The sequence below is a fragment of the Lichenostomus cassidix genome, chromosome 2, assembly GCF_008360975.1.
Source record: "Lichenostomus cassidix isolate B80296 chromosome 2, HeHo_3.0, whole genome shotgun sequence".
In the NCBI taxonomy this organism is placed as follows: Eukaryota; Metazoa; Chordata; class Aves; order Passeriformes; family Meliphagidae; genus Lichenostomus; species Lichenostomus cassidix.
Genome location: NC_139482.1, coordinates 134,476,434 through 134,498,278, shown reverse-complemented (window position 1 = coordinate 134,498,278; position 21,845 = coordinate 134,476,434). Strand labels below are relative to the sequence as shown.

The 21,845-nt window shown below is 43.3% G+C and overlaps 1 protein-coding gene across 1 annotated transcript in view; it reads left to right on the top strand.

Moving 5' to 3' along the window:
* SYBU (syntabulin) overlaps nucleotides 1-17,010 on the top strand; it is a 39,127-nt gene extending 22,117 nt beyond the window's left edge. Inside the window, exons 4-7 of the mRNA XM_085053428.1 lie at nucleotides 9,988-10,090; nucleotides 12,514-12,717; nucleotides 13,657-13,806; nucleotides 14,946-17,010. Of these exons, the coding sequence (XP_084909554.1) occupies nucleotides 9,988-10,090; nucleotides 12,514-12,717; nucleotides 13,657-13,806; nucleotides 14,946-16,047 (1,559 nt within the window). The 3' untranslated portion in view covers nucleotides 16,048-17,010. The remainder of the gene's footprint in view (nucleotides 1-9,987; nucleotides 10,091-12,513; nucleotides 12,718-13,656; nucleotides 13,807-14,945) is intronic.
* The last annotated feature ends 4,835 nt before the right edge of the window (nucleotides 17,011-21,845 follow it).

Sequence of the window (21,845 nt, the reverse complement as noted above, 5' to 3'; positions counted from 1 at the left end):
AGATACATTTTACTATGCATGACTCCCACTCACCATGAGTTTTTATTTCAAGTAATTTTTCAAGAAATAACATGCATCACAGACAGAGCCCTGTGTTGCTGTTGCATAGTTTTCTTTACAGTTTTCCAGCTGTATTTCTCCTCCCGTGATAAAGCTGTGTTGGCAGTATGCATTTTTATCTTAGAATACACAAATTGCATTCCCTTAATCTCCCTTCATAAACAGTGCCCTGTAATGCTGTTATCATTATTGTTGACCTTTTTTGGAATTTTTCCAGGTTATTAATGCCTTTTTAATGAGAATCATGGGATTTAAAGTGTTTTCTGAGCAGTGTTTACTCAGGAATTGATAGATTATTTCCTTTTCTATTTTTCTTTTCATCCCCTATTGCTTTTTTGTCTGACATCTTACTATGTTCAAAGCAGAGCTATGCAAACAATTGATTTGGGGGTTGCTGCCAAATCAAAACATTAAAGAAAATCTTTGTTTCAGACTGAACAAAGGCCATATTCAATCTAAAATATTTTGAATGTTTGTGGATTGTTTTTATGGTTTTGCCCCCTTTTTAAAAGCAGAAAGACATTCGTTAGTTTTCATGGGTAAAGCATAAATTCAAACAGAAAGTAGAAAATTCTGATTTTCCATTTTTCTGCCCATGTTTGACTTCAAATCATAAATAGTTTTGTGTTCTCTGATCTGTTTCTTATGGTGACTAAATTAAAAGATTTGTTTCCCTCAGAGTCATTACTTCAAATACTTTTGAGCAGTACTGAGTGGATAAGTCTATACATTCCTTATGTTTACATATCTGTATTTATGCATAGGAATGAAAGGCTAAGGGAATGCCTTTATTTTAGTCATGAAAATCTCACTTACTTGATTTCACTGTGATATAAAGCCATTGGTGACTGGGCTCAGAAGTGGAAGGTCAGGCATAAATAACTTACCAGCTCTTTCAGGTAGTGGTGTCATTTTAAACATATGGCCTATTTAAGCAGTGGTATTTTACTTGCTTTTATGTACCTAGATACCTAAATCCTGATGAAGCTCTGCTTTAGATGTCTTCACTCTGTCTTACTTGAAGTTTACAATTCTGACCTTGGGAGGAGCCTAGGAGAAAGGAAAAATGCCTGTCCAGTCCCTGTTCCAGTAAGGAAACCACAATCAATGCTCATTTCAGCAGCCAGAAAAACTAGATAGAAGTTGCCCAACTTTGCCAAAAGTTTAGATTGCAGGGAGTTGTTCTCTCAGCTGTGTGGTATGCAGGGTGAAGTCTCCTGATGGAGGTGAGAGCTGTGGGAAATTCAGGCCTGGTTGGATTTCACCTGTGTAGCAAAGGTTAATGAAGATAGGCATTCCAAACTGGGTGATTTTATGGAGGAGCTGGAGAAGGGCATGACGAGCTGTAAGGATGAGACCACATCTCCTTATCAAGTCCTTGTTGCTGGATGCCATGTTCCTGGGAGTGTGATGGGGGGATGACGTGCATCCTCCTCCCAGTTCAAAGCTAAGCCTGGCCCTAAAAATCCCAGGTGGAGCCTTTCTTTCCCCAGTAAAGCAGACAGCATAAAAGAGCTGTCCTTCGGCTTCTTTGCTGTGGAACCTGGTTGAGTGTGGTGTGGTGTGGGGTGGGGTGGGGTGGGGTGGGGGGTGCGGTGCGGTGCGGTGCGGTGCGGAACACCCACCCTGCTCTTTAGAAAGAGGCACCAAACTGTTAATCACTTTTAAAGCTGACCTGCTTCTAGGCATGCCCAGAAACAGGAGCTTGGCAGAGCTGAGAAGCTTTGCTGAGTGAGACTGGTGGGAGGTGTTTCCCAACTGAGATGGCAGTTAGGGAGAGCACCAGTTCCAAAATTCCTGTAAGTCCCTCCAGGAGCTGGAGACCTGGCTTCCTTTTGTACATTCAGCCTCCAGCCACTGCAGGGTGGACATCACTTCCCTAAGGAGCCTGAAGTGTACTGCCTTTAATGTGGCATTAAAAAATATCAAACTTGCTTTATAATAGTGTATTCTATATGCACTATTACATAGAACATATTTAAAATAAATGAAAATTCTGCCAGGTTTGCTTCATATTTTATTAGTATTACACTGTCTTGCTTCCAGTGCTGAGGCACTTCATTACAAGTCTGTGCTCCACCTTTGTTAGATTCTGTAAATAATAGGAAGCTGTTGGCTTTTGAAATTTGGGCAGGCTGTGTCTGTTTGCTAGACCTGGTAGAAAACAGCTTGACCACAAACCCGCAAGGATTAATAAGCTGAAAAAGCACAGGCTTCTTGTCTGTCAGTCGTGCTTCTTAACAGTAAGAGTGAAAAAATCAGCAAATTTTGGCAGTCATAACTTGAAATGCATTTGCCTTAGACCTACCTTGGATTTTTTACTGTAAAAAATTCAGTTTGTGCAACCAATTGATATACTGGGTAAGATTTTACTTTTCAATAGATTGCACTTGAACTTTATTATTTTTTGGTAATCATTTCAACATGCGTGTTACAGTAAATATTTGATTAGCTTATGACAAATTTTGCTTTTCATCCTGGAATTGCAGAGTTGTTTCGTCAGTTACCTCCCAGACATGCTTCTCCTTCCAGTGTTTTTCCCTTGCCTGTTGAAAACATGTCAAACTGATTTCAAATGTTGTATGCACATTATAATGAAAATCATATGCCTTATATTGAGGGTGACTGTGCAAAAGCTTTCAGTTGAATCAGGTTTTGCATGCAATTTCATGCACTTGCAGATACACTGCACGTGGGTCTGTGCAGCTCCTTGCTGTGCCCCAGACAGCTTCTCTCCTCCCTGCACACAGGAACCAGATTTAGGAGATGTGTTGAGGGGCCTCTGAAAGCCCTTTGTTAAACTTCTGCCACCAACGTGACAGGAGGGCTGGGATCTTTTCCCAGTCTGTGATGAAGTTTGCTGCCTCTCTGTGTACTGCTAGGTTATCCCTGCCAAAGATGACATTTTCCAGTTCCTAAAAATACTTCTGTCCAGCCTATCCATTTCTCTTCAAACAGACCAAACAGTACTGCCCAGTACATTAAAAAATCTCCTGAGGTGATACTACTTGGTTGCTTATAAAAAATATTTCTCCATAGGTGGATTTACACATATAATTTATAAAACTGTCAAATGAAAGTTAGCATTAGGTTATACAACTCCCAGTGTATTTTTTGAACCTCCAGTCTCAATGTTTGTATAGAGGTTGGTGTAGGAAAGCAGCATCCTTCCATCTCTGATAACAAAGAGCCTTTTTGTTTGAACATGAAGATAAGTTCCCCAGACTATTCCCTTGTGCTCTGTGACCATATGCTCTTCCTGACAAAGGTCACTTCAGGCTGAGAAGAGCGAATTTATGGGAATCATTTTTAAGGTGTTGTTAGAATGGCTCAAGCTGCATATAGAAGGACAAAAAATAATTAGATCAGGCTGATCTCTGTATGAAAAATCTCCTTAAAAATACATAAAGCAGCAAAAATCTCCAACTTGTAATGCTCTTTGTCTGTTCTAACATCAGCTTTTGGCTTCTCTACAAATCAGTGAATTAGAAACAATTAAGAAAAACACAAGCCCAGATCATAGTGATACGCAGAATATGCATGATGGCTCTCAGCCAATATCAGTAATTAGTTTGTAGTGACTGTGTTTGGAGAGAAGAGCTTGATTGATTGTGGTTTCACAGAATACATAAGTCACATTATGTATTCATGTTCAGAGCTGCAATGCTTATAATTTGCATTAGTGCAGTTCAGATTGCTACTAAAACTATAGTACTTAGATCAGAAAACTGCATAATGAGATAAATTTTAATTATTCAATAATAACCCTTTTTTCAAAATAAAAAGAATAAGCAAGAAAAATGGGCAAAAATCAAGATAAATAATCATTTGGAAAATCACATTTCAGTCCAAACACAGGGAAGCAAGATCTGTGTTGCAGTCCTTCACAAAAGTCTGTCTGGTTTTGAGCTAGAAGTCTTCTTGCCCAGCACATTTGAACAGTTCATGGAGACCCACATGCAAAGTTTTACTGCACATCCCCTCTCAGTGCATCTCTGCCAGCTGCTCAAGTTCCCAGCTGTTACTGGGCCATGCAGCCAACTGAAATGTGGCCACAGAGCTGTCTGGTGAGGGAGCACTGTCAAGCAGTCAGGTGGATGTCCACCCAAGAGTGGGGAGTGATGGCTTCATTCAGTGGCCATTGCAGTGGGATAGGGAAGGGATGCCTGTTGGGCCCTTAGGACTGAGGATGACAGACATTGCTGTACCCAGCTTCTTGCCATTATTTGTGGAGCACAGCTTGCAAATCTGAGCTCAGTGACTAAAAGTCATATAAAACCAGAGGGATGGTTAGGAACTAAAATCCAAGATTCACAGCAAAGAGCATGCCAGGCATGCCCACAGGAGATGCCAGAGAGAAGTGTCCATCTCCCAGACTTAGTCACCTTCCTGAAGTCCTGAGCCCACATGCATGCCTTGGGTTCTGTGAGTTTCTGTGAGCTTCTGTACCAGAGGCAAAGCATCTCTGAGTGCAGCCATCCAGCAGCTTTCATCCCTCTGAAACACTGCCAGTGCTAGTGCTGCCACTCTGTTGTGTCACAGCTGAGGAGTTAGAGCTTGAGGAAAAGATCTCGGTGCCCTCTTTAGACCAAAGGAGCTCAAATCTACACTTTTAAGAGTTCCTGAAACAGTGCAACCTACTGGGTGTCCTCAGCTTCCTCCCCTGATGCTAGACCTCATTATAGTGGAGAGTGTGAGACACAGGCAGAGGCAGAGCATGTAGGAGCAGCTTCTGTCAGCCAAAGATGACAGCAGTCCATATGGAGGAGAGCTGTGCTCTGTTCCTTGTTCCCAAGGTTACATCTGCTTTTACCTAGTTACTGATTGGTGGAAATGCAATAAAGGCCAAAATTGGTCTCATAGTAATACTAAGTTAAATAAGTAATAAATCAAAGGTCAGGGACTGGAACCAAAACCCACTGTCATCTACGGTCTTGACACTGTGAATTCAGTACATTTCCCACTAGGAGACTTTGCCTTCAAAATGGGTCATATTTAAGGATGTTACCTGAAGAAAAGCCTGAAATGCCAAAGCAAGATTTCATCACTTCTTTGCAGCTTCTTTTTTTTTTTTTACATTTTTCAGTGCATATGAGCAGTGTGGTTTTCTTTCCTAGATTGTTTGTGGTGTACAAACTCTATCTTGCAGGAACGACCCCATATTAAATAGAAAAATAAAAGCAGCATTAGTGTTTCCTGGAAACACACTGCTTATGCTAAATGTTGGAGCTAGAGATGTAGGTGTGAGTTAAAGCTCTCAAGATAAATTAAACCAAATATCTTAAAAATACAATAATTTTTTTAAAAAAACTAAATAAAAAAATTTAAAAATAAAAATTTTTTAAAAAATCAGTGAGCATTACAACTGAATTCTCTTTACTTTTCCAGCTGCTTCTAATGACTTTGCTGGATATTTTTTTACACAGTCAGGCCCAAGCTCTACCCCTGGGGTCTCTAAATCAAGCTACCTAGAGACAACATGCCACTTATTCTCTAGTAGCTGCACCAAAGTAGTTAATATGTATGCATATTTTGGTGTCTTTGCTGTATAACAGAATGCTTTTGAAGAAAGCTCAGCAAATTTAAGTGCTTTACATTTGGAGGACAAGCTGTTTCTGTCATCACTGTTTTATTTACAGCTCTGTTTCACTGGATATATGCAAACCTACTTCAAGACTGATTTACATATAAAGAGGTCATGTTTATGGGGCCAAAAGATAGCTAAGCTCTGTGGTTTATATGCTTTGGCAGCTTTGAAGCAGTGGTGAAGTTTGAAATAGGAAAGTCTTACACAAAAAGACTAAATTTTAATAAGGTCATATGCATCCTGTGTTTGAGAATCCAGATCTGCTGCTGAGCTATCAATGTACCTGTCCCAGATATTGCTTGAAATTTTTCCTTTTTACCTTAATATTACTGCTTTAGCAGCAAATGGGCAATAAAAGGCACACAGGAAAATCTGGGCTTTATTCTTATAGAAGGAAAAAGATTGAATGCTGAAGTGCAAGCAGAATTTTAAGACTGAGACCAGAAGACCATACAGCAAAGTGTCAAACATCTCTAATGGCTGGAAATCGCAGGCTGGGATGCCATGCAGGAGGGCATGTGGGGTTATTGTGTGACCTTGTGTAAGAGAGGCAAATACTGTCTCGGTATACATATGTGACATGGTATTTCTGTGCTTGCATACTGTCCTGGTAGGCCCAATGTTCCTAATCTGTTCTACCTGTAAAAGGTGTGAGAGCTGTGTGTGTGGCACTGTCACTGCACAGTCCTTGTCCTTGCGCTGCGGCTCGGGCAGTGCGGAGGGTAGAGCTGAAGGTGGGGCTTGTCTACACCCAAAATGTGGGTGTGGTGTCTGCTCTGTACAGTGGATAAACACTCGGCAGTGCCAGCTGGAGGCGTTCTGGCCCTTGCTCCGGCAGCCCCTTCTCCCGCTCCTCAATCCCGCCCCGAAATCTGGAATTGCATCGCATGCAGGATGGGAAATCTGCCCTGGAGACGTTCGTAGGAGTTTCCCAGTTGATTCCCGAGCTGTGGCAGGCCAGTGTGAGCTCCCCGGGCTGTGGTGGCCGATGACACACGAGTGTGCCGGGCCGTGGTCACCCTGTGTGCCTCTGCCGGGCTGCGCTGCCCGCACGGCTCGGCACGGCTCGGCACGGCTCGGCACAGCTCCGCAGCTGCTCGGGCTCCCTTCTGCTCCCTCCGCGCCAGCCGAGCTCAGTGAGTGTCGCGATGCTGTCCGGGCAGCGAGGAGGCGGAAAGGCAGCAGGGATGCTGCCTGCAGAGCGCTCTCAGCTCCGTGCCGCAGCCATGGAGCGGTGCAGGGCAGGGACACCACTGGGCTCTGCAGGGTTTCACTGCTGCTTCTCAGATACCCATTCCCGGCAAGGAGCAGCCCTGGAAAATGTGACTGTACTCCGCTGGCCATGCTTGTGCTGTTCCTCCCATCGCACAGAGCAGTGCAGGCTGTGCTCCCGTGGGCGTGCTCCGCCCGGAGCTCGCTGCCAGGCGGGGGGAGGCTGGAGCTCCCCATGGACACCGGGCTGGCTCCATGGGCTGCGACACTGATGGCTGCAGCGTGCAAGAATGTGTGAGTGGACTCCAAATGACATGCTGCCGAAGCTGGCGACTCTACGTGTAGCATCTTTTGCAGGAAGGGGTTAGTGAGACAGTCCTCTTAAAAGGAAAGTCTCTTATAGGAGCTAAACAAGGGTTATGGCCAGTTAGGACAAAAGAATACGGGGTTGAGAAATACCAGTTGCTTTCATAGCTAGCACTGAATTAATGGGCCGTTCTGGGGCTTACATATGTGAGCTTTTGCAATTACATAGTCACAGTGACAAGAATAGTCAACAGGTGTCCTTAGGGAGCTGTCAGCCTGGAGAATGGCGTTAGGAGAATGAGAGGCTGTGTTCTGTTCCTGCCTGCCCTGCTGCTAGACAAGGAGTTTCATGTTTTTTAAGATACTTGTAAGTCAGAAGTCACACCTACAACATACCTAGGAGAATGTGTTGCAAATGATATTTTATGGATAGATGCCATGTTATTTTGCGCAGAGATACCTACCAAATGGGAGAAGGTGGTTTTTAAAGTCTCCTAACAACATTACTGTCAAGCTCTGCCACACACAAAACTGGCTTGAACATCATTTTTACACTTGGAACCATTACTAGCAGTGACCCCTTTAACTTATAAAATGTTCTCAAAGATCCTATAAATAGCCGCATGCCTAATTTTAAACATAAGTAGTCTCCTGTGCGAAGTGTTAAGCTTGTGCATAGCTGTTATTAGAACTGGGGCCAGAAAGGTTAGTTAATGCTTTGGAGACACAGTTCCAGGTCTCAGATGCAGTTCAGTCTTCCAGAAAGCTCTGCTGATGGTGTGGTTGTGTTTTCAGGCTCTGCTGGCTCTTACCAGCAGTGCCCAGCTCTGCAGCTCTTGGTGCTCCAAGCCAGGCAGGTCGGGGAGAGGCGACTGTTAAGCCTTGCTGCTCTGCAATGCTTTCGATAGCAAGATCTGATTATGATGTGATCTACTTACCCAGAGGTGAACCTTGGCTGGGGCTCCTGCTCCCTGCACCACAGCCAGGACTTGCCTTGGGAAAGCTGCTGGTGTCTTGCAAGCGCAGGAATGTTTGGGGGACCTGAACACCAGAGGTATGACATCTGTGTATGTGCTTACTTGTTTGGGTCTTGTTTAGAAAAGTAGCTTTGGGTGTAGTGTGATACCAAGAAATTATGTGGAGTGTGCTTTAGTCATGTAGATGGGGCTGTTTTGTTTATCAGGAAAACTCCGTTGCATCTTCGAACATATCCCGTGATCATTTTGCTTCCCCAAGGAGAGGGTCACTCACATTTACATCTCTAAACATTATATAAGTATTCTGTGAAAACAAGTGGCTTTGCTGCTTTCCCTCCCTCCCCTTGCAGATTTGTATGTAGCTCTGATCTGGTTATGGCTGTGGTGGCTTGGGTCTGATAGTCAGGGGTGTTGTACTGGGCATGGAGCTGGTTAGAGGTGCTAGAGCTGGATCCCTGGGATCTCCTTTTGAAGAGCTACGTTTTGTATCTGAGCAGGTTTAAATTGGGCTGAGGAAAATCGTGGGATGGGCTGATGCAGAGGCACAGAGAAATGGGGGCTGGTCTCAGACATCATGAGGTAGGGAAGGTATTGGGTTAAATCAAATCATACCTTATCCTAGGGCCAGTTGCTAAGTATTGCCAGATGGTAGGAATGGTTGCTGGCTCTCTCAGCCTCTTTAAGGCTGTGAAATCAGGCTCTGACTGTCTCAGGTATTCAGGGTGCAAGATGCACCCTTCACCATCAGCTCTGTGACGAATTTAAGAGAAATGGAGGATTAGAAAGTCTGTCTGCCATGGTGGGGATGACAGCAGCTGCGGCTGCATCTCCCCATGTGGAAAAGATAGGAAAAATGGCAAGTTTGCAGCTTCTCACTGGGGATGTCTGTCCATGCACCCAGAAATCCCCAGGTGAGAGATGCTCCCCATGGTCAGCTGCTTAAAGGATGTTGGAGAGTGATTTCCATCCCCTCAGCTAAAGTCACTGTTCATTATTATGGCTCTACAGCAAGAGACCTGGGCATGGCTTATTACATTTGCCATTGGAATGACAGCTTGGAAAAAAATTGTAACTTTGATGTGGTTTTTTCCCAGAGGATAAGACTTTCCTAGTACATCTACCTACTACTGACAGTAGCAAATTAAGAGCAGTTTTCCTTGTATATGCCAGAGTATGTGAAATAAAAGCTGTGATCCATAGAAAATCAGTAATCAGACGGATGACTTGGTACCTGAGAAGCACTTGAGACCTACACGTGATTACTGGATTATTTTAAGGTTATTAGATCTGCCTCACTATGCTTCTGCACCACATGAAAATCAGCATATGTGTGTATATACATACATAGATAGACAGTGAACCTGTACAGGTTTATATCTATATACATGTACGTGTATGTCATTTCAGAAAACAAAACAGGAGCAGCAAGCAGTGTTTCTGTATGGTTCAAAGCATGAGAAATATCCAGTTACAACTGTGTGTTCCAAATCACTGTGCTCCTGAAGGAGCCACGTGAGCTGCCTCATTGATCTATCGATGGCTGCAAGGAAGCAAACAGGTTGTCACAACAAGTGTTCCTGTCTGAGTCCTAAAATGGCTTCTCTAGTGTGAGGGTTTTGTGTCCAAATGTCTTTTCTGCTCTTGTTCAAGTGCCAGTTCTGAAGAAATGTTGAAAATCTGGAACAAATCCAGCATTTGTCCTCAGGGATGTTTGAAAATCCATGCAACTTCTGAAATTCACCCAGAAGAGACAAAGGAAGGATGCTTGTGATTCACTGTTATTTTGAAAACAATCTTTGAGTTATAATTTCCATCATGTTTTCACTCTTCCCTTTTCCTTTCCAGGCAGTGAAGCTGATTTTAGCTCTTCAAGCAGCACGGGCAGTATTTCAGCACCTGAAGTCCATATGTCGGCTGCTGGAAGCAAGAGATCTTCTTTTTCTCGCAAGTAAGCAAAGCGATTTTTCCTGAAGATTGCTAGTGCAAAGATAGACTACTGTGTGAGGTCTTGCATTTTAAAACAATTGGGGTAACACAAGGCTCTTGGGTAGCACTCTGTGATGAGAACTGTTGTGAGAACTGTGATACAAGAAAATAGAAAGCTGTATTCAGTGCACAGAAATTGTCAGTATGCCAGACCAGCCAACTCTTGGGGTTTTTTTGGTTATTCATGGCAATTACGGGAGATACAATCAGGTAAGGCAGAAAAGGCATTGGCTGGAGTGGAGAGAGAACTGGGTGTATGTTAGTTAACAACAGTACTTCTAACCAGTTAACCTAAACCTTTTGGTCTTAACACTTGGTTTTATCTCTGTCATAAATTGTCAGCTCGGCTTACACCTGTCTAGATCATGATCTTATTTTTATTGTAAGAAGTAGACAATATTGCCTTGGATGTTGTTGGATATTTTTTTCTGAAATGCCTTTGCCCAACCTTTATATACTTAAAACTGTATGCAATTTTTTTTTAAAAAATCATATCATAGTCATCTGTCTAAATGAACCTTTCATGAAAGATTTCTGTAAGATTTCTCCCCGTGTTATGTGGATTGCATATTCAGACAGCTTGCAATTACAGGGTCATTGGGATGGAGCAGCACACGTTGTGTTCTGCCCACGCAATCCCTGCTGGTTACATTTTGTGGAGCAGGAGGAAGGAGTTCAAATTGACAGGACTGGTTTCCTGCCCTTTGTGGAAGAGCTGGCAGGCAGGCTGGGAGCAGCAGCAGGATCCCTGTGTCCCTGAGTCACACAGGCGTCTTGAAGGTCGCAGTGTGCCCCAGCATACAGAGATCGTCAGAACGAGGCTTTGAGGGTGCTTTCCTATTTGTATCGTGAGACTGTTAGAAAAATAAACACTACTTAAGTTCCCTCTAGATTACATGCAACAAGTAAAGTTACTGGCTGTGGGAAAAAATGGTACTAAGTACAATATGAAGCCCTAAAATCACCTTACTTTCAGTAAGATTCTGTATCATTTCAGCTACTACTGTGCATTTTAATATAACTTTAAATTAGAGCATACTAACAGACTTCATTGGACAGAAGTGCTCTGTAATAAGGCTCCTTCAGATGCACTGCTCTGTTAAGCACAGTCTGTGCAAGTTCTGCCACACACCAGAGCTGATGATATACTGTATGAAGTGGAAAGAGATATCTTCTTTGCAATATGTTCTTTTTTAACTGTTTGACTTTACTCTCTGTGAAATGCTTCAATGTTGTCACAAACCGCAGTCCTGTACTTCATTGTAAAATAATTATAAAATCACCCAAACCACAGCAGTGTGATGAAGGTTCACAGCAGCCACTCAACCATCTGTTCCTTATAAACTGTTCCATTTGCAGAGAAGGGAAAAAAACAAGTGAAACAATTTAAAGAAGAGATGTTGATTCATACTTCTGTGGTATTTAAATTTTTATATTCAAGCCTTCTCTTTTGCTGGCTGAATTTGCCTTTTTCTGATTTTTTTTTTTTTTTTGGTCTGGGTTTGTTTGTTTTTTTTAAACCTGGCCTTTCATTACCATTTAGAAGAACAACCTCCATGGGAGAAAGAAGGTAGCAGTGTAGTAGTGCAGGATGACAAACCAAGTGAGCAGAAGAGGGACACATCCCAGGAAGCTGTTCTCAGAGCACTCCAGCCTTGGGGCAGCTGTCAGGCAGGGAGGATACCAATTGCTTTCAAGCACACACAGTTGACAGATTCTTTAATAAAGAGAGGGAAAAGAAAGGTAGATATGTATGAGAAAAACTGGAAGAAAAAAAGAAAAGGCTGTGATTTCCTTTGTCTCTTTTAATGCTATTTCAGCCTGCTCTCCATGGGGTTCAAGCTATATCTAAGTGAATGAATAGCTGACCATGACAGATGAAGCACCCAGTATGCCAAAGGCAGAAAAGAACAGTGGCCCAAACAAAATGTGTTTTCACTGCACACTGTGATCCCTCGGGCTGCTTGCCGAGGAACATGAAAGCAGTCTTAGATCAACCCTCCATGCACAGGCACCACTCTGCAGGCCTGGCCAGGGAAAGCTGCAGTGTGGTTCTTTTGGCATCAGTCCAGACCACAGGCCTCTCATTACTCAACAGAGTCGGAGATTCAGGGAACGTGGATGATCTGATGGAGTCACTGGGAGCTGTGCTGTCCACAGAGAAATGTAAAATGGCTGAGATTTCCTTAGATCACTTAATTCAGACTGAGAGCCCCCTGTCAGTTAAAGAACATGCAGTGGCTGAACATGTCAGGACTTTATTTCTTTCAAGCCACTCACAGTTATCTCTCTGCTTTATTGTTTAGACAACTTTGTATGTAAAATAAGACACGTAATGGGTTGTGTGATAAGAATAATGCTTTCACCATTTTGGTTCTTCTCCAGTCGTGGCCCTTATGGTCGGAATAATGGATCCTTATCCTACAAGTCTGGAGCCAGCCCACCCACTTCCCATGGGAAGGATGCTTCGTCAGCACTGTGCAAAAACCATCTGAGTCCTGCTAACATCCATCAGAGTTACAGGGCTTCTTCAGCCAGCAGCAGCAACTCAGGCTCATACAAAGGAAGTGACAGCAGTCCAGTGATGAGGCAAGTCTGTGTTTCAGCCTGCCGGTGTGAGTGCATTGACACCCTTGCTGCACTGCAGTGTGGGATCAGCTGTAGGAGTTGCCATGCAGTCACCTGGCTCCTCACCATAGGGTGTGATGCCTTGTATAGGTGGCTTGAGAGTCAGCAGGGTGCACCATACCATGTAAAAGCTGTATTGTTTCAGCACTGTAAAATTCAAGTTTACTTTAAGTCAAAGCCCTTTGCAGTTGGTTTTCACTCCAAGGCAGGCTACTTCAAGCATTTCCATGCCGTCAGTTCTCATGAGGATTTACTGGTTCATTTTAGGGTTCTTTTCACTTTGAAGAGAGTTGGGTGGGGTAGTGTAGGAAACATGATACACTTGGGTGAAAATTCACCCCACCTGGCCTTAGGCACCTCCCTGTGGAGTGCAGTTTCCTGTACAGGAAAGAGCACAGATACCTGCCAGAGCATGTGACACATGCTGCAGAGAAGAAATTGCCGCCATGCTGCTGCTGTTTCCCTCTCTCCCAGACAGTTTAACAGCTAAGCATGTCAGATACACACCTGAAGGTAGACAGGATGAGTGTAGATTTCTGTGTGCTCAGCTGTATAACTCCTGTGTGGAGCTGAACTCAGTCTTTGCACTGCCTCACTTGGCTGTGTCTGTAGATGGGTGCCCTTGCCCTGCTCTTGGGCACACCAGCCATTTGGGGTGAGGGGATTGCTAGGTAATTTAAAGTTAAAAGCCTCATTTGATGTAATGACACAGAAATGGCTACAAATCAGCTTTTTCCTCAAGTACTTTGATTTGCTAGGGGAAGTAACTTGTGTGGACACTGAGGAGCCCCAAATGAGTCAAGCTTTGCATATATCAGTCGATAGGATGTTTTTCATTCTTCAAGGACTTAACAAATGTAAGAGTGATGTTATGTTATGGTTTGGTTTTGGTTTTTTCAGGCGATCAGGGAGATACAATTCTTGTGGTGACAATCACAGCATTAAGCCACAAAACCCAGAACAGTATTTGACTCCTCTGCAGCAGAAGGAAGTGACAGTACGGCATTTGAAAACCAAGCTGAAGGAATCTGAGAGCAAACTTAAAGAAAGGTAAACTTAACTTCAGAAATCAGAGTCAGAAAGATTTATTTGGGGAAATTTAACGATGGGAATCCTGAATGTTTTTACTCATTTATTGATCAATAAAGGTTCCATTAAGAAACTGGAAATATGATCAGTCTGATTAGGTTGTTTTCAGGGCGTACTAAGGGGATGCATAACAACTTTATTTATAGATAAAAAAGCTATCTCTTTTTCCTTTTTGGAACTTTCACAATAGAATACTGATTTACATTTTTATACATAGAACACTTCCTACCTGCCAGCATGTATTACCTTAGTGTCCTGTTCTACCTCTCTCAGTGAAGCAGGACTGCAAATGTCCCCATTCTCCCCAGTGAAAGAAAAGTTCATACCCAAACTACTGTGCCCATTTGTGGTTTTGTCATTTATATACCGAATTTTTCACAATAGCCCTTTGTATGGATGGTGAGCAAAGAAGTGACAATGTGCATTATGTAGCAACAGATGTCTTCTCTTTTACTAACCCTGCGCTCTGAGAGCTGGCTCTCCAGCACAGACAGCCCAAGGGGGCACAAAGAGCTGTTTGAATGAAACCCCAAGAGAGGGTTCCGGGGACCCTGTGCTCTGCCTCTGCATCGGGAAGGGCTGGAACTCACCTAGGAGTCCCCTCTCCCCACTCACTCCCCGTGTGCTTGCCGCAGCCTCTGTCTCTGTGCTGGGAAAAGCCAGCCCTGTGCCTGCAGCCCTGAGCTCCCTCCTGCCTGAGGCTCTGGCTCTGGCTCTGGCTGTACGTGACAAGCTGCTGGCAGGCACTGGGGATGCATCCAGGCAGCTGTTTCCCATTTCCTCCAGGGCGAGGCAGTAGGGCACATTGTAAGCACTGCACTGGTTAGACCTGATCTAGAGGTCACCACTTGTGCCTCAAAATGTCCAGGATGATGGCACAGGCCACAAGGCTGCTGGTTGTGTGGGGAGGTCGGTGACTCCCATTAGTAATCAGCTGGCATGTCTTGGCTCTCTCAGAGGTGGCTGCAAATGGCACCTGGAGAAATTTGCTTCCTTCTTGGAGCATCTCTGTAGCAGAGCCATCGCTGTGTGGTGGGGCTTCAGGTTGACTTTAACTAAGCAGTCAGCAGAAGTGTTACAACATTTTTATTTTGCTGCAGGGAAACAGAAATAGAAGAGCTTAAAGCTCAGCTGGGACGGATGAGGGAAGACTGGATTGAGGAAGAGTGCAATCGTGTGGAGGCAGAGCTGGCCTTAAAGGAAGCAAGAAGCGAAATTAAACAACTCAAGCAGGTTATTGAAAGCATGAAAAACAGCTTGGCTGAGAAAGACAAAAAAATTCAGAAATACTTCATAGACATAAACATTCAAAACAAGAAACTGGAATCTTTGCTGCAGAGCATGGAGATGGCTCAGAACCACTCTCTGAGGGATGAACAGAGCCTGGAATACACGTGTGACTCCGAGGGGAAGCTGTTGGCATTGTGTGCCACCATGCCAGACAGCCCCATCACGGAGGACCAAGGTCTGGAGGAGGTGGCAGACAGTGAGCTGCTTCTTAGTGAGGAGAGAGCTAACGGGACTGACTCACCTGGAGAGAGTTTGACCACCACAACCTCTGAGTTGAGTGATCCAGCTCCTTTCAGTGCTGCTGTAAATAAAGAGATGCTTGAAATCATTCTGGATGGAAAATTAACTTATTTCCAGGAGGAAGAGAAAAGCAACAACATGACGGCGGAGCAGGCCATCCAGACTGATGTGGTGCCATATAGCTTAGATGTGGAGCAACTCATTCACAACATCTTCAGAGCTCAAGACACATGTCCTCTGAGCCCACCTTCTTCACTGAAGGAATTGGGCGAATTTTCTCTTGGAAGCTTCAGTGATTCTGGTATCATAGTGGACTTAACTCCAAGTGATCCCAATTCTGCCATCCTTTTGTCTCCTATGGAGTCTCCATGCAGGAAGGTGGAGCACGGAGTTAATGAAAACCGTTTCATGAAAGAACTTGATTTTACAGAAACTCATGATGATGAAGCCTTTGAGTGTGTCAATACAGGAATAAAGAGGAGATACTGGAGCAGCAGTCTCCTTGGGGATCTTCTGGCTGTAGCAGCCCCTGTTGTACCGACTATTGTGTGGGCTCTGAGTACTCAGAGAGGAGGAACAGATCCTATTTACAATATTGGAGCATTGCTTCGTGGTTGCTGCCTGGTGGCCCTGCACTCTTTACGCCGAACACCCTTCAATATCAAAACCTAAAATCTACTCTGTCCCTGGGCACCAACTGGCTGAGGCAGAGAGAATGAGGGATGAGATAGATCATAAAAGGTTACTATATATTCTGGCAGAGTCCATCATTTGCTTTTGACTATTTGATTTGCACTATAAATCAGTTCAAAAACATGTTCCTTGTTTAAAAAAAAAAAAAAAATGCTGAGCCTTGTACTTCCACAGGATGTTTTTAACTGGTGTTTTTAACAGTACTGCTGCTTATAGAAATAGTCCTCCTACTCCCAGGCACCATGTCCCACCCCTGTGCTGGTGACTTGCTGGTGCCAGCGCATCTGCACAGTGAACATGACCAGGGAAATCAGGAACTAAGAGCCTAGTGCTCTTTCATGTTCCACTGTTGAGCTAGGATTAAGCTCAGTCACTCTCCCCGGATGTTTCACTGAGCAAATGTCGAAGCACTTTGCACTGGTCCAGAGGCAGTGTGAGATGCACGAGGGAATAAATGGCCAGAGGAAAGTGGGGTATTTCTCTAGACAGCACTAACCTTCCCTTAGAGTATCACACCTGTGCTCCAGAAAGCATGCTAGCGCTTTCCATTTGTTGTCCCAAGTGTCAATTCAACTTAGAGGTAAAACCCGTATTCCCCAGGCAGCTTCCAGCACATCGTTTGTGCCTGTCTTGTGTAGTGCTCTTCTCAATTGTGCAATTGCTTGAGCATTTCACTGGTCTTGTGCGTATACAGGGACTGTAACCAAAAATGTACATTGTTGGGAGTCTTAACACTTGTTACAATGATAAGTATAGGCGTGGATACACTTTGACTCTTAATGTTGTTTTAAAGTCTTTATGTATTGGAACCTGATGGTCTTTTGAGCCCTTTGAAATACTATGTATAAATGTATTGTGTTTTAACTTATTGTTTATTTAATTGCTTTATTGTAAATTACCTTTATAATCACAAGTTCAGTAAAGCATGATAGAAATGTCAAACGTGTGAGTGTTTTACTGTAGAAAGTAACAAAAAAATACCCCATCCCAGTTGAGCTGTCAGGTACAGGCTGAGCTGGAGAGGTACTGTATTGGGTACTGTTCCAAGAGAACAGAATTAGACTGAGAAAAGCTGAGTAAAACTCCAAGTGTAAGCACTGATTAAAGGCTGATTACAGGCTCCAGCCAGGCTGCAGTTGCACACACCACTCACTCTGCTGCCTCATGCTGCACTCACAGGTGCAAATGACCTAATCTTTAACCCAATGTGATCAGCTGGAAACCTGTAACTCCTCAGCACTGCAATCCCAGAACAATATGAGTTTTTCTGGCATTTAACAGCAGGCCAGGTCTCGTTTAGCCGAGCTGACAGTCATGTGGTCTCAGTGTACACAGTGTGATCATCAAAACATGAATTCTCCATGTCCAAAACCTAAGATCTGTGGATAGATCAGAGGACAGCAATGCTACCCAACATGCAAAACAGTGGGGTTTGTCTGGCTCCACCCAAGCTTTCAACATCACCTTTGGTCATTTAAACCTCAGTGGCCTCCTGTTTTTCCCCTTCACCAAAACAAGTGTAGTATTTCCTTGTGCAACCCAGAGCAAAAGGGATTCACTGAAGCCTGACAGTGCTGTGTATTGCCCTGCAGCTTTTGGGAAGGAAGTTAAGACTAATTCACAAGGCAGGAATATAATTGGCCATTTGCAACATTTAAGAGGGTGATACTGATGCTTGTAGAGGTGACTCGCACACCTTTCATGTCGCTGTGACAGCTGGTTTGTGAATTATTTTGTGCTTGCAATAGATTCTAGAGGCTTCATTAAGCATAACATTAAGGACAAGAACTCTAACAGATAATTTGAAGTAATATAGTCCCCAGGAGTTCACAGAGATGGACATGAGAGAATCTTGCTTGCTTTGCCATAACTTCATCTTCCATGCTTTCCCACCTACTTGGGTGCCTGCAGCCAGCCGGCTTGCCTAGTGACACTGCTGCAATGAATATTGCTCAAAGGTCACTTTGAAAAGCTTCTAAATTATAGGGACACTAGAGCCAAAATTACCACTTGGATGGGTTAATGTAAATTTTACACAACCATGGAATTTCATAATTCCTAAATATCTCTTCTTGGGTCTGAAACATATTACAGAAAATTTTATTCCTACATCAAAATATGTGTATGCAGGGCCAAGAGAGCAGTAATTTATACCTGATGTTACCAACTTCATTAGAGTGTTGGATTTTTCTTTCATAGCCAGTATGGTTTAAGTGCTGTTTGCTTCGAGTGACAGTGAAATAGACCATAATTTACAGAAAAAAGTGATCTTCAGTTCTAGGAGATGAATTCACAGGTGACTACATGGGTTTCTTTTGCAGCAAGAGGCCACAAAGCAGCAAAAACCTACACTTATGTTTAACATGTCAACAAGCCTAACTCATAACCATGTTTTGGGCAGGCTCCATTTAGCAGTAGTTTTTTGAAATGTGCTGCGTAAGACGCTAACAGTGGAATAATGTCAGTTTCTTCCTGCCCTTAAGAATCTTGTAGTCTGCTCAGCTCTCATAAGGTATTTAACCATGCTCAGCAAGAGGTGACAGCATTCCCATCACATTCCTGATGGAAGTTTGCTCTGATCTCTAGCCAAAATTCAGCTCACATCCAAGCCTCCACCCTTCTTCCTCCATACTGCAATGACATAGACAGCTCAAGGTGCCCTTTGTTAGAACACACCTGAAGTACCATAATGAACCAGTCCCAGACCCTGGGGGACTGCTCTTTGTTCCACAATACACAGAGGATATGCCAGTTGTTACTACATACATACCAACTTAGTTTTTTTCCCTCTAATATTACACGTTAGTAATATCTCAGTAGAATCCCACTGGTGCTGTACAGAGCTAGGGGAGGACCATCAGCCTCCAAAAATTTGAATAAAAACTCCTATCCCTTTTTTCTGACTTTAGAAAATGCTCATATCCACCCGTACCACACTGGAAAGTCTTGTCTCAAAACATGCAGGTGGGGAGGATATGCTGTTCATATACCATGGGTGAAATAGCAAATGCTTGAATTCGGGTTTATAGCATAGGAAACAAGTCAGCTCCTTCCTGGGCTGAAGGGATGCATATTCATAATCCCATTACACATTTTCTTTCTAACTCAGGGAAAAAAAAGCCTGTCTTTAATATTCAGCTTAAGAGGTATCCAACATGCCCTGCTGCTGAACATGTTGACCCCCTTCCCACCAGAGATTCACCTCTATCTGTCACAGAATCCATCAGGTTGGAAGGGACCACAGTGGCTCATCTGGTCCAACCTCCCTGCTCAAGCAGGGTCATCCCAGAGCACATAGCACAAGATTGCATCCAGATAGTTGTTGAATATCTCTAGGGAGGGAGACTCCACAACCTCCCTGAGCAATCCATTCCAGTGCTTAGTCATCTGCACAGTAAAGTCCTTCCTTATGTTGAGGTGGAACTACCTGTGCATCAGTTTATGCCTGTTGCCTCTCACCCTTGCTTATGTCCTTCTCACAAGGCTGTTCCCAACTTCTAATTACATATTTCTCCTTCCTTTCCCTGCAAATCAACTCTCTCTCCTAAATCCCGAACTCCAGAAACATATTTAGTGCTGGTTTACATGTCCTATTTAAGATATATTTGCTCCAAATCCTTTCAGACATATCAACACAGGACCTGGCAAGGAGGAACAACTACAGCACAGTCAAGGAAAGTTTGATTTTTCAATCATTCTGGCAGGTCAATCCTCCATAGTCAAGAATATGAGTGAAGGCAGTCAAGTCCAGCTTTCAGCCAAGAAGAAAAAAGCACAGGGCCAACAAACCAAATATGAAAGAGAAAAGGAGTGTATGCCAGCAGTAAGGAAAGAAAACAAATTTACACAGGGGTGTACAGAATCCCTCAAGGAACTCAAACCAATGGAAAAGGTAGCAACAGAACAGCAGCTTCACAGTAAGTTTGGCAAAAGTGTTTTCATATTTGTCAAGGATAAAAATCAAGATAAAAGGAAGGAGGAGAGAGCAAAGGAAAAAGATGAAATTGGTAACAATGCATGGGTTATCACCATTCAAGAGATGTCCTCTGAGAGCAGTGTCCTCCCTGCTGGCACCATGTAAACACAGGGCAGAGATGGGAGGAATCTCTAGAGCATCTGTGCTCAAGTTTGGGCAGGTAGATGGAAGAACAGCAAAGCAGTACACAGCAGAACAGCAATGCAGGAGGACTCCCATGCAGAAGGTGGCAGCAGCCAAGGGATTTAAAATGACTGATGGATCAAAAATCAAATGTGCTTTCATTATGTATTCAGAGGCTTTGTTTGCAACTTATTAACTAGCCCATCTGGTGTTATTTTTAATAAATAGTATTGATTTTCATCCATTTTATATTGTCTCAAAATAGCAACAGCCGTCACTAAATTTTTTAAAAATGAGACATAGCCTCTAACAGACTTCACCTTAAACAGGCAGTAGATAGCCAGGTTTCTTGCCCTGTGTCAGCAATAGCGAAAGAATTCTGACTTGGTTCTTAAATGCTGTTAAGAGGACAAACACAGATTATTAGAGCTTATTCATGAACTTTCTCATCTCCCATCCCCTGTCAGATACTTTAGAGGTGTGTAGTAGGAGCAAATTTGCTTGCCATCCTGCTGCACTGAAATCTGCACTTGAAGTAACGCATACTGCTCCAGCCACAACACTTGTGCAGAAAACATGCATGACAGCCTTGGCTTCTAAATATATTTTAGAATTTAACATCTGAAAACTGCTGTCAAAGCAGCTGACTTGTGTGAGATTTGAACTTATACGGCAAGTATACTAAACATTTTGAAAAGCTTTTCTCCATGACTGAAGTCATTAAAAGTAATACTTACTGCCTTGTTTTCTCAGTTATATTCTAAGCAAAACTTGTGCCAGAATCTACTAGAACTTAGTTAAAAATTCTATTTTTGTAGGCAGGAAAGATCTAGTCACGTGCCCCCCCCCCACCCCTTCCCATTCTCTTACAACTTCATTGTCCCCTGGATGCACAGGAAACAAGTCTCAGGTGCAAAATCTACTGATGTCAGTCTGTCATAAGGTAGGAAATCCATACAACCCCTGAATTCAGGGATAATAGCATCCACACAACAGAAGCTGGAAAAGGCATTCACTGAAGCACTGGGCTGGACATGGGAAGCACATAGACACCCCTCCTCCCATACACCTCTTTCCAGCAGACATTAAACTTTTCTTCACTAAAGCACTGCTGCCTTCTACTGCATATTTACCATTCACACTTCACCAGGGGAATTACATATATTACATTACATACACATGTAAATACATACAGTAAGTGTACCAAAAAAATGGAGTTTGAAAAGTGCTTGTAACTGAACTGAGAATTTTCACACTAGCTTTATTAACAGGAAGACATAATTTTTCTCCATTACACTAACTATGCAAAAAGTAAAAGGTGTAAGGATTCCTAACTGTAGGAAGTATAAGAATTTCCGCTAGAAATACAAACTTTCCAGTACAACTAAGTGATTAAAACGCTCCCTTTACATTCAGAATGTCAGCCTTTGTAGGAAAGGTGCACCAGTCTTCTGTAGTGATGCCACTGCTGGAAGTCATTGCAGTGTCACATGTAAATGGGAGCACAGGAAGCTGCAAGTGACAAAGTGACAAGAAATCCACTATTAGTGTCCAGCTGTAACTTGTGCTCTACTGTTGAATAATCTACCAGAGCACATCTGAGTTGCAGGTCATCCATAACAAGTTATTTTTTTCTACACAGGTCAATATGATCTCCCATGAAAAACTCTCAAATGTT